We start from the raw sequence: 13,095 nt of genomic DNA, 5'->3' as shown, positions 1-13,095 counted from the left end.
AACACAGTAGGACTACTTCGGTAGATCTAAAAGCATCTACCCATAGGGCATTATATAGAGATAAGTAGTCCCACCTAGGACCTTGCTGCAAGATTGGGTCAGTTTGAAGATTGTCTTATTAAGCTCAATGCCTTCCGTTTCAGAAGAAGAGAAATCAGATAGTGAGGGTGGAGACCTGGAGAAACAGATGGGTGATCTCAATGGTGAGGAAGCCGACAAACTGGACGAGAGGCTTTGGGGTGATGATGATGATGACGAAGATGAGGAGGAGGAAGAAAACAGTAAAACTGAAGAAACAGGACCAGGAATGGATGAGGTAACTGAACAGTCCCTCATCTGAAAGTCCCAGGCTGGGAGGACGTGAAGCAGTTTTCTCGCCACCTGCCACTGACTGTCATTTACTGCTCTTCCTTTCTAGCTTTATCTTTTTCCTTCTCTTTCTTCCATCTCCCTTTTTATCTCCATTTTCTGTTTTCTCTCTTGTCTCTCTCATTGGTTGTATTCAGAATTAAAATTTATCCTGACCTGGGCCATCCTGTGTGTTATGGAGGAGAGAGGTAACAAGGACTCTGAGGGTAGATGCTCTAAGCTGACTCTGCTGTCAGCCATGGCCCTCCTTCAGCACTTAGTATTACCATTGCTGTCTGGGCAGACTTGGACTGTTCTCTCCAGGTCATGAATGGTTCCCTGGGTTTTCCCATGGGTAGACCCAAAAAGGCAGAAATTATGTGTCTATGAGCAACATTAGGTAGAATCAATCCAGGTAGAAGCAGTTTCTTGTATGTGTGTGGTGATTTTGTGTTGTTTCTTCCTTCGACATTTAGGAAGATTCTGAACTTGTTGCCAAAGATGACAACTTGGATGCTGGGAAATCAAACAAAGATAAAAACCAGCAAGATAAGAGGGAAGAAAAGGAAGAACCTGAGGCTGATGATGACATACAAGGTCAAGACAAAATTAATGAACAAATAGATGAGGTAATGAAGATTTGAAACCTATCCATTCCCGTTTCTCAAGACTAGGGACAGGCCATATTGCTCAGCTCCTGGGGTGGTGGCTCAAGAAAGTAGGTAAAAGAATCTCCTCTCTTGGAGCTGTCCCTCATAGCAGTGCTAATTAAGGCTCTTTTGGTGGTGGAGACCATGCTTTTTCTCAGTCAGCATCAAGATACTGAGTGCTTAAAAAGGGTACCACTTAAGACTGTCCCTTCAATGCCTGGTGGCTCACAGATTTTTACACGTTCCACAAAGGTGTTTTCTTGCTGTTCCTGAAAATGGTGTTTGCCCTGATTGTGCTAATGCCATTAGTAAAACCATCAGGTAAATCATACAGTTGTTTCTGCAGAGACCCCAGTTCATTTTTATCCTATTTGTATAGGGTGGTACAAGGATAGCTCAGTGGTAGAATTCTTGCCTGACATGCGGTAGTCCCAAGTTCGATTCCTGGACCATGCACCTCCCAAAAAAAAACAAACAAAAAGAATGTATAACAAAGGTTCTTAACAGGACATGAAATACCTAACTATTGGTTACCAGTAAGGTAGAGTCTTCATGCTGTTTGGGCTCATGCTATAGCAATGACACTAAAACCTCGGGTCCTTTTCTGTATTTCTTTTCATAAGTTTCAGTTTCTTTTAATTAAGTAACACTGTACTTCTTGTTTTTGGAGAACATTGTACAGAAAGTGAAATTTCAAATTCTAACAGGAAGGTCTAAACATATTAAAATAGTAATGTTTGTTGATAATTTAAGGAAGAGGTATTCTCTCAGCCATAGTATAACTATTCAGAACTAATTTTACGTGAAAGCTAAGTTAAATTTTTTTCTTTCCCTGCTCTCTTCCTTGTCCCAGAGGGAATATGATGAGGATGAGGTGGATCCTTACCATGGCGACCAGGAAAAACTGCCTGACCCTGAGGCCTTGGACCTTCCAGATGACTTGCACCTAGACAGTGAAGACAGGAATGGTGACGAGGACTCAGACAACGAAGAAGGTGAGTATTTCAGAAGCCTAAAGGATTCATCAAAAAGGCACAGAAACCATTTCTCTCAGAAAGTTAGCCCAGAGGCCATGGCCGAGTCATAAATCATGTCTGCTCAGCTCAATTCCAATTTTGGAATATTTGTTTACTTTTCCTTTGAAATATTTCTTGTCCAAGTCATCCTAAAGGCGCTAAACTAGCAGGTCTGTCCTGCTGCTGTTTGCTGGTGGCTTCATCACACCTGTGTCTCCCACCACCCTTGCTGTGGGCAAGGCGTGGGGGTTGGTGGGAAGACTGTGCAGTCTGCGCCCCAGGCCCTTCACGAGGCTCACGTGCAGCTGCTTTAGGGAAATGGCTGTTTCAGTGACTGACTGCTGTGCGTTTATTCTGAAATATGAATTATTATCATGAGGAATGCAATGGAATAATCCCTAGAGGATCACACAGCTGGCAGTTATCTAGTGCTCTGTCACCAGTTCTTCAACCTAGTGACTCTCAAATGGTGTGCAGCCTGCTATTAATTGGAAGCATTTTGTAGGAGGTGCCATGTGATAGAGGCAACACTCATAGTAGTTAACCCAGGCAGAAAGATCTGAGCTAACCTAATTCTGCTTAGATTAATGGATCAAAGTTACATATTTAGAAAAGCTCTTTCTTTAAAAAAAATTTTTAAAGCACCATGTGGTGGTGATGGTTGGGAGGAGCAAGTTACAAAAAAATGAGTTAGAGACTCCATTATGTAAAAATTTAGTGCAAGAAACAATACTACATATTATTTATGAGTAAGTCAAATGTGTAAAAGCATGCAGGAGAATTATACACAACCACTGCAGGTTATGGTGACTTCTGAGAAAGTAGGAAGGGAGAAGACATCCAATACTTGATAGCTGTACCTAAAACCATTTATTTCTTAAAAACAAGTGACAGAAATTTGATACAAACATGACAAAATTTTAGCATCTGCTAAAGCTGGAAGGAGGGTTTCATTTAAATTTTTTTCCATGTTTGAATTATTTGTAATTAAAAATAAATTTATCTACCTACTGTTTAACCAAAATTATTTGGTTAATGATCTGATACAGACTTTCCTAATGCTCGGAACATTATCCCCTCTGTGAATCTACAGTTTATTACTTAAACATAATCTAATTTGTTGCTTCTGATGAGTCATTTCATTACCTTATACTTTTGGAACCTGTTATCACTGCATTTGCGACTTTCATATATAGTAACTTCAACTTTAAAGTAGATTCAACAGCCAAGCAAGCATAAACTTGAGAAAATTAAGATCCATTGTAATGAGCTTTCTGCCCTAGGAAAATATCCTGGCTTGTATAAATATTGTGTGGAAAAAAAACTAAGAAGCAGTTATTTCAAAAAATTATTTGCTAACAAAATAACTTTAGTTTCAGAAGCATCCAAAGTACAGAAGTTTTATAAAACTTTTCTAAATAGAATTTTTTTCAGTTTGAACATGCGTTGTCCTTTCTCTATCCAGAAGAGAATCCTTTGGAGATAAAAGAAAAGCCAGTGGATACAGAAGAAGCAGGTGACGAAACTGAAGAAATAAATGAAGAGGCTGAGGCTGATCAGAAGGAAGGTCAAAGTCAGCAGGAGCCTGAGGAAGGGCCCAGGGAAGAAGACAGGATTGAAGGGGATGAAGAGATGGACACGGGAGCTGATGACCAAGACAAAGATACTCCTGAACCTGAAGAAAACTTAGAGGAGGAGCAGCTGTCTAGGGAGGAACAGGACAAGGTAGCCAACGAGGAAGGTGTGGAGAATGGCGTCCCTATAGACCAAGGTCTTCAGCCTCAGGTACTGTGTGATTTCTGGGTTTTCTTATATTAATAAGAAGAAATTACCACATCTGCACTAGAATCTCTTTCAGGGTGCTTCTCTATCACTAGGTGAGACTGCCAAGGAATTTTAAGACTGTGTTTAAGAGCCTCACTCTGGTGGACCCTTTCCCCCAAAGCATTTAATGCTGTGTTTGATTTCCCGGCAGAATCAGGAAGAAGAAAGAGAGAACTCGGACGCAGAGGAGCAGGTGCCAGAGGCTGCGGAGAGGAAAGAGCACAGCTCTTGCGGGCAGACAGGGGAAGAGAATATGCAGAGCGAGCAGGCTGTGGAGCTGGCTGGGGCTGCACCAGAGAAGGAGCAGGGCAAAGAGGTGAGGTGCTCAACTCTCGTCGCCACGACTACCTACCTCCTTGGAGGGTCTTTTCTGCCTGTTTGAAATCGAGTTATTTCTAGCAGTGCTTGGTTTATGTGTGGTGTTTATTGTTTGTTTTGTTGACATTTAAAGAAACCTATTCTTTGAGAAAATGATCGCATATTTATTTTAATCTGTCCCCCAAGATAAACCCTGGAATATTTGCTGGGCTTTATTTAAGTGATGTGCTTTTTAAGAAGCTATTAGTAGGCTTGTAGTTCTCAATGGGAGAATCAGTTTCAAATTATTTTTTAGAAAGCTCTTAAGGAAGGAAAGGCTGAATTTAGGGATTATGGAGTAGTACACCTTGAATAACATTTCCCTCTCCTTGCTGTTCTCTAGGGTTCTAGGCCTTTTAAGTTGAAATACAAGGTACTTCAAAGAATATTCCTTTACCTGGTGATTGTGTATTTTGTACATGTCACAGTTTTTGCGCCACTGGAGTGTGGTGGACAGGGCTCTGAAGCACAGAGGACCTGCTGGTTGCAGTGATGACTCCCGGCAACTCACTTGGCTTCTTTAAACCCGTTTCCATACCACTAACAACTGGTTATACTTAATACCACTGCCACCACCATTTATTGAGTGCTTTTTGGTGCTGTGCATTTTCATTGCTTCGGCAAGTCATCACAGTAGCCATATGGGATAGATGATGTTGTTTATTGTTCCCATTTTATATTTGAGGAAAATAAGTCTCAGTGAAGTTAAATGATAATCTTAAGGGCACACAGCTAGTTGATGATGAAGCCGGTTTCAAATTGAAGCCAGTCCACCCATTGAAGTGCAACATGCTGCTCCTGTAAAGGAGGATCTGAGTAGCCATGCAAAGGCAAAGACAAAAAGCAGGTAACCCAGCTCCAGCTCCAGCTCTGGGTCTAGACTCTCCTGTGTCTGCCCATTGGCCAGCACCTTATTCCTGCTGAGTTCTAGAGCAGGCAGGTAGGCAGGTGTGACTAAATCACTCTGAGATGAGGATAATGGGAGAAGTTGCGAGCAATGTAGCCCGATGGCCAGGTGCTTGTCTTATCCTTTACCCTCATTCTTTTATGTCCTGGATCTCACAGGAACACGGGACTGGAGCCGCAGACGCAAACCAGGAAGAAGGGCATGAATCCAACTTTGTCGCCCGGTTGGCCTCCCAGAAACACACCAGGAAAAACACACAGGTTTCTATTAACACTCTTCAGCTAACCTTAGGTGCAGGCTCATGTAGAGAAAAGATATGCTAGTGTGGTGAAAAGCCACTCTCCTAGCCTTTTCTGTCCTACCATGGTGGGGGCCTGGGGAGCAGGACCAGGGCCATGAGGCTTTGCTAGTGGAACTCCATCACTGGGCCTTCTTTCCTGCATCCCCACCTAATTGTTGTGGAGCCCACAAGCCATGAACTACATGCTGCTGCTGCTGCCAAGCATCAGTCTTACTCTTTTTATTGTCTATGGTGTTGTGCTTTGTTAAAATGAATTATTTTTATTAATGGGGGAAATTTGTGCACATTGTAGAAGACAAGGGTATAAAAACCTGCCCCCTGAAAAGCTTCCCTCACACCCTTGTGTCCCAGTCACTCAAGAGACTGTTCCTAGAGCAGATTGGTGCTACCACTTTCTTGTGTCACTTTTCAGAGATACTCTTTGCATATGTAACATATGCATGGATGTGTGTGTGTACGTGTGTATGTGTGACTGTTTTTTCCCCATTCCTTTATTTTCAACATAGAATAATATCATAGAGATTGTTCCATATAAGTATATATAGCTCTGCCCCCCATTCTTTTTAATAACTGCGTGTGTTCCATTCTTGTATGGCCTGTACCTAATTCACCTCCTCAGTCCCAGATGGAGAGACCCTAAGGTTTTTTTAGTCTTTTGTTGTGACAAAGTTCTGATCGATTTCTTTGTCCACCTACAGAGTTTTAAGAGGAAACCCGGGCAGGCTGACAATGAACGCTCCATGGGTGACCACAACGAGCATGTGCATAAGAGGCTGAGGACTGTCGATTTCGACAGCCACGCCGAGCAGGGGCCGGCCCAGCCCCAGGTGGAGGAAGCAGATATGTTTGAGCACATTAAACAAGGCAGTGACACTTACGATGCACAGACCTATGGTATGATGGAGGGAAGGCATCTCCCTCTGGCTCACTGACAGCTCGTGCAATGTGACTGTGCACCTACCGGGTGTTATTACAGATTTGTATTAGTCGGCAGGAGAGGGAAGTGGCGTTTAAAACTATTTTCTTTCTAGTGATAAATGCACAGAAATACAGTTAATTTCTGATGTGATGTAAAGGATCTATATCCAAGTGTAAAGGCTGGGATATGGATGTCAGCAAGAAGGAAGGTCAAGCGTTGGTCAGTCTCCCTAGTTTACTTCATGGCTTTTCATGGTTTCATTTCTAATACGGCAACTAACATATAATATCTACCTCATGAGGATGTCATATGGAAATGATCGTTTTGCTTATTACTTTTTCCTCCCCCATCCCTACTTTTAAAAAAAAGGTAAATAGTAGTAACAATAATAATTATAATGTAATGAGCTTTTTGCCAAATATTGTTCTGAGTCTTTGAGGCATGTAATTTCTCTAGTAATCTATGAACTAGCATATTTGTATTTTATAGCTGAGCATATTAAAGGCAAGGAAGTTCAAGAACTTGTCCAGGATCACACTGCTGTAATACCACGTCTGCTTTTCTACCCCTGCCCTCTCCGTGCACCACACCCCCTTCCTCCCCCACCCCCAGTCTTTAGCTTTTAATCACTGTGGTTTACCTCCCCACAAGTTGGTAATAGAGGATAATTCCCATCAGCTGCTCTGAGTCATGTCCCAGCCTGTTTATTCTGGTTTATGTTTCTGATCATAGCAATAAAAACCCAGTCCTGTCACATGTATAGTTTCATTTTTTATTCCTTATGGCTTCTTTGGGAGGTAGGGGAGTTATGCCAATAGTTCCAGTAGGAAAACCTGAAGACAGGCAAGCCAAGCATGTGGTAGAATCTTGACAACAAGAAATGATAGAAACCGTAGATGAATCCTTACTTTCTTCTATAAAGACCTAAACTTTGTGCATGTGCATTGTTGGCAGATGTGGCCAGCAAGGAACAACAGCAGTCTGCAAAAGCCCCCAGCAAGGATCAGGAAGAGGAGGAAATGGAAGATGCCTTCATGGACCCCGAGGAGCAGGAGGACCTCAAAGCAGTAGACACAGAGCAGCTGAAGCCAGAGGAGGTCAAGTTGGGGAACATGGCAGCCCCTGGTAAGTCCTACTGATTAACAAATGCTTCTGAGCTCTCTTATCCTGCGGTCCATCTTGTCTGGTATGATCTGTTCTGTTTCACATTGTCACCCATGGCTAGGGGATATTTTACCCCAGTGACTGCAAGGCTCCATGTTTCATATCAAAAATAAAATATCAAAGTTCACTATTTTTTGTTTGGGAGCAGAAATGTGGAGGGGTGGAGGGTGTGTGTTGCAGGACTCCATCCTTCAAGGAGACCTCTGAAACAAATTTCAGACGTCCTTTGGTCTTTTAAAAATATGATGATGAAAACAGAATAGTACATTTGCTCCAGCTGTGACAAGTATATATTATATTCTGGATTATTAGAGAAATAGATATTTTTAAGAAAATATGCTGTCAAAGGCAAAATACTAATTATGATGAGTTTCTCCCCCATGGCCCAAACTCTTATCTGCAGCTGCCACCCACATACCTCACCCAAAACCCACAGCTGGTCCCAAATGATAAGCTAACCATCCCCACCACTTTTGAATTTCCAGTTCCTTCATCTTACCACATTACTTCAAGTCCTTGCCTCTCATGGGGAATCTCCTAACCTTCACATGTGGGCCATAATAAAAGCACAAGGCCATGGGTCCCTTTTGTTCTGCTTATGTGCTTCCCATCCACTGGTTGAGCCACCCAAGCTGTCCACACTTCTTGCTGAGCCCTCATGACACCCTTCTCTTTCTGGGACCTGTGAGTAACAAAGTATTTTTTCTCATGCATTAAGGCTTGGGTACTCCGTTTTCATCCCTGACCTCCACCTGTACTCAAATTTAAACTCCAATTTAACTAATTCAAAACAGCAGTTGCTCTCCCTTATTCGTCTCCTGTAATTTCTCTTGCTTTCAAGTAATGCTCACCAGAAATTCTCTACTGCAGAAGATGCCTTTGATATTTAAGATGACTCTCTCTGAAGATGCCTGTTTTCCTTCCCTCCCCAGCCAACCCAGTGATTGCTTAATGAACTTGTAAAACAAGTGGCTATAGTGTGAGTGATGAAGGTTATGCAGACTTCAGCCCATAGACTTCCCTGCTTCCAGGCTGACCACTGCCGTTGCTGAGGATTCAATTTGCCAGTATCAGTAACCAGTTCTGAGTCTTGGATTTAGCATTGTAGTTCTAGGCTTTTCACCAGCTCTCTGTTAGAAGATATATTTTAGTGGATCCCTTGTATTGTAGGGGCCAAGGAGCAACAAGTTTTAAAAATTAAATTTTATTTTATTGAAGTAGAATATGTACATGATTTAAAAAGTCAAATGGTACTAAAAAACCTTACAACAAAAATAACAGTCCATTGCCTCATTCCTCCCTGCTCTCCCTCTCCCAAGAGAAAACCACCTTAAATTCCTTCAACTATTTCTTCTGGGTATATGTGTATTCATACCACTGAACAATGTAGGAATGCTGTTATCTTTTATTTCATCAGTTTTATACTCTAGTGACTTACCATTATGATGAATGAGGACTTCTCTGTCACACTGCCATCCTTTCCCTATCCTCTCAATGTTTATACTAATATAGCTTATTATTAGTACCCTGCAAAATATTATTTACACCTGGACATTGTAATATATAATGATCTTTTTTCTTATTTTTTGTTTTCCCTGAAGTTAAAATTTGCTTGTTTTTTTTCACTTGCTTATTTTTTGTTGTACCTATTGGCTGACTTGAATAACCTTTTGGAACAATTTTATGTGTTCCAGGACAAATACAAATAGAAGTCCCACACCTAAATATTTAAATATTAAATATATGAATATTTAAAAGTTATAAATCAAACTACTAAATAAAATCTCTTCTCCTATTTTGACATATATACCTATACAACCAAATAGAAAAATATATGTAAAGCTGTGGTTTATCTGACTGACAGTATGAAATATTGGACGACCAAAGTTAGTTGTTATTGCAGATGACTACACCAGCGATGTTTGGATAAAAGGAGTAAAAACTTGCAAAATTAATACATGAATTCATCACATTAAAAAATTAGCTATATTAACAATGGAACAATTGCAAGTTTAAAAAGAGCTTGCCATATTTAAAGGCCTTTTCTTCTATCTCATTCCTGTCCTCCCAGAGTGTTTGACGCTGTTACAGCTATGTGACAGTGGGAAAAGCATTGCTCCATGGCTAGACAAATCCAGGCTTTACCTCTTACTGACTTCAGAGAATGAGGAAGTTATTTATCTTTTCTTTGCCTCAATTTCCTCAGCTACAAAATGGAGCAATAGTTTTAGGTACTTTAGTTTTTATTTTTATCAAAGTTCTACGTACACATAGTTTAAACAATCACATAGGTGTACAAAGCTAGTTGGGATAAACTATTGTTTCCCTCCCCTAAACAGTTGCCTTTAACTCCACCTCAGGGTGAGGGAGCGGTGAAGTTAAGGGAGTAACAACTGGCAGTAGCTGTCTCAAAGAGAAGAAACATGTAGAATCTATATAAGAAATATTTTGAGGAGTATATGGGTCAAGTCTGAATGATTATTAAGGTTGACAGGCTCAATTTTTATGTTAACATTAAAACAATATCCTTGTATAAAAATAGACGTTGATGAATTGGAGATGGAAACCCAAGTTGTTAAGACAGAGGAAGACCAAGACCCCAGGACAGACAGATCCCTGAGAGAGACTGAGAATGAGAAAGCAGAGAGAAGCAGAGAGTCAGCCATCCATACAGCCCATCACCTGTTGACAGACACAATTTTCCAGGTACTGAAAGTTTCACAAATTACTGCTTTAATAAGTTGACAAAATGTAATTTCTAATTGCTTTTAAGCATCTCTTGTCTTTAAAACGTTTGGTTGTTTTGAGGATATAGTGTCCTTATCAAAATTTTTAGAAATACTTTTAGTGTGACAAATGTTATCTAAGCAAATGACACTTACGCAGTAGTCAACCCAAAGTCCCAGTAAGAGGGTGGTCAAGGCCTTTGCCCAGTTGTGGTGGGGGTTCTGCTTCTCAGCCCTCCTACTTTCATGCCATTCTTCTCACAGGAGACCGTCCTGGTGTGGGAGCCTCCAGGAAAATTAAATAGTTTATAGTGGCTAGGTAGCAAGAATATTTGGTTAATTCCTTCATTTAAAAAGAGCAGTAGCAATACTAACTGTAATACAATAATGTTAGTAAACTGAATGAAGCTGAATGTGAGAATGATAGAGGGAGGAAGCCTGGGGGCACAAATGAAATCAGAAGGAAAAATAGATGATAAAGACTAAGATGGTATAATCTAGGAATGCCTAGAGTGTACAATGATAGTGACTAAATGTACAAATTAAAAAATGTTTTTGCATGAGGAAGAACAAAGGAATGTCAATACTGCAGGATACTGAAAATATATTTTAAAATTTTAACTTATGTGTGAGACTAAAGCAAAAAATGTTCATTTGGTACAAAATTTATATTTAGACAAGTGCATTTCCTAATATAACTCATGTGGACAGTTTAATTGAACACCAGAAGTACATGGAACCTTGAGTAGGGCAGAAGATTTTGTAGGTTTGTCCAGTGTGATGCCCTGATAAATCCCAGAGTGATTTGAACAGTGAATGAAAAAGTATTTGCAAAGACCCCTTGGGGGGATAGTGACAAAGGGGAAACATTCATCTTGCTTATGTGGAGAATTCCTGATATTCTCACTAGCAGTGGGGACAACCAGAGCAATAGGCTGAGCCCTCAATCTTAGGGTTTGTTCATATGAAACTTACCCCACAAAAGATAGGCTAAGCCTACTTAAAATCAGGCCTAAGAGTCACCCCCAGAGAACCTCTTTTGCTGCTCAGATGTCGCCCCTCTCTCAGCCAACACAACAAGCAAATTCACTGCCCTCCCCCTCTCTACGTGGGACATGACTCCCAGCAGTGTAAACCTTCCTGGCAACATGGGACAGAATCCTAGGATGAGGTGGGACTCAGCATCAAGGGATTGAGGAAACCTTCTTGACCAAAAGGGGGAAGAACAAAATGAGACAAAATAAAGTGTCAATGGGTGAGAGATTTCAGAGTCATGAGGTTATTCTGGAGGTTATACTTAAGAATTACACAGATATCACCGTTTTAGTTAAGGTATTTTGGAGAAGCTGAAGGGAAGTGCCTGAAAATGTAGAGCTGTGTTCCAATAGCCATGTTGCTTGAAGATGATTGTATAATGATACAGCTTTGGCAGTGTGACAGTGTGATTGTGAAAACTTTGTGTCTGATGCTCCTTTTATCTATGGCATAGACAGATGAGTGAAACATTTGGATTAAAAATAAATAGATAGGGGGAACAAATGTTAAATAAATTTAGTAAATTGAATTGCTAGTGATCAATGAAAGGGAGTGGTAAGGGGTATAGAAAAAAAAATAGAGGAAACAAAGGCTAAAATATATTGGGTAAATGGAAATACTAGCAGTCAATGAGAAGGAGGGTAAGGGTTGTGGTATGTATGAGTTTTTCTCTTTATTTCTTTGTCTGAATTGATGCAAATGTTCTAAGACATGATCATGGTAATAATGAGTATACAAACTGTGATGATATTGTGTTATTGATTATATACCAAGAATGGAATGATCATATGGTAAGAAGGTTCATTTTTGTATGTCGTTGTGTTTAAAAAAAGAAGAACAGTAACTGAGTTCTTTTCCCTAATAGTTTTAGTAGCAGTCTAGATTAATCAGAGAACATATCTATTTATGATGTCTTCATATGTATTTTGTTTTTGTTTTGATGAGATGAAACATATATTTCCCTTTCCATGTTGTGTCTCCAAAATGGGAAGTCAGAGAATTGTTGTATGGCATCTTCTCATTGTGTTATGACATTTGTCTAAGTTTTGAGTTTCAGGGGCATATTTGACTATATGTGGAGTTCGTATTTCAGGGAAGGACGAGGCACCAGTGATAATGTGTTGACGATTCCCACTTGGGCTCCTTCTTATCTGTGTCTTTTTCTTTTAGCCTTTTTTAAAAGATGCCAATGAGCTGAGACAGGAACTGGAGAGACAACTGGAAACATGGCAGCCCCACGAATCTGGAAACCTAGAAGAAGTCAGTCACCAGTTTTCCTAAAAAACATCTTGATTTTTTTAATTTTTAAAGATAAAGCAAGCTTAACAGGTTCTTAGTACCCATAACCTTTGTAAAAGGGACCAGGCATATAGAGAATATAATTACAGTTCTAAGGCTTAAGTTGACGCATTGCCTTCTGCCTGTATTGCCATTAGATCTATAGCCTAATTAAAACAGAAACAGAAATTTAATGTTTTAATTAAAACATTAAAACTTTGTAATTGACATACTGGATGTGAGAATAGATTGTCAATGACTGAAAAATTGGGCAGCCACTGTGGAAAGCAATATGGGGATTCCTCAAAAAGTTAAATATAGAATGCTCATTTGACCCAGGCCCACTTCCAGGTATATGCCCAGAGAGAGTGAAAATAGAGTTGCAAACAGATAGTTGTACTCAAATGTTTACAGCAGCATTATTCACAAAAGCCAAAAGGTGGAAACAACCCATCTATCAAAAAGTGAATGGATAAACAAAATGTATACTTACTGACAATGTAATAATACTCAGTCGTAAGAAAAAATGATGTTGAGACATACTGTAATATGGAAGAACTTGATAACATT

At 40.1% G+C, this 13,095-nt stretch overlaps 1 protein-coding gene and 1 long non-coding RNA gene across 9 annotated transcripts in view; one reads left to right on the top strand and one right to left on the bottom strand.

Annotated features, from left to right (window-relative positions):
* Positions 1–13,095, top strand: part of MDN1 (midasin AAA ATPase 1) — a 204,551-nt gene that overhangs the window by 182,152 nt on the left and 9,304 nt on the right. For 2 of the 3 annotated variants that reach the window (XM_077162407.1, XM_077162405.1), the window contains 10 exons: positions 144–316; positions 825–977; positions 1,852–1,993; positions 3,480–3,799; positions 3,990–4,154; positions 5,261–5,362; positions 6,102–6,297; positions 7,277–7,447; positions 10,029–10,192; positions 12,418–12,507. In XM_077162407.1, the coding sequence (XP_077018522.1) occupies positions 144–316; positions 825–977; positions 1,852–1,993; positions 3,480–3,799; positions 3,990–4,154; positions 5,261–5,362; positions 6,102–6,297; positions 7,277–7,447; positions 10,029–10,192; positions 12,418–12,507 (1,676 nt within the window). The remainder of the gene's footprint in view (positions 1–143; positions 317–824; positions 978–1,851; positions 1,994–3,479; positions 3,800–3,989; positions 4,155–5,260; positions 5,363–6,101; positions 6,298–7,276; positions 7,448–10,028; positions 10,193–12,417; positions 12,508–13,095) is intronic. The other variant, XM_077162406.1, reaches the window with a different exon arrangement.
* Positions 10,709–13,095, bottom strand: part of LOC143684962 (uncharacterized) — a 25,952-nt gene continuing 23,565 nt past the window's right edge. For all 6 annotated transcript variants that reach the window (XR_013176285.1, XR_013176289.1, XR_013176287.1 and 3 more), the window contains one exon: positions 10,709–12,498. This is a non-coding gene — a long non-coding RNA (uncharacterized LOC143684962). The remainder of the gene's footprint in view (positions 12,499–13,095) is intronic.

Source organism: Tamandua tetradactyla, chromosome 5, assembly GCF_023851605.1.
Source record: "Tamandua tetradactyla isolate mTamTet1 chromosome 5, mTamTet1.pri, whole genome shotgun sequence".
Classification (NCBI taxonomy): Eukaryota; Metazoa; Chordata; class Mammalia; order Pilosa; family Myrmecophagidae; genus Tamandua; species Tamandua tetradactyla.
Note: the sequence above shows the minus strand (reverse complement) of the source record. Positions and strands in the feature narration are given on the sequence as shown.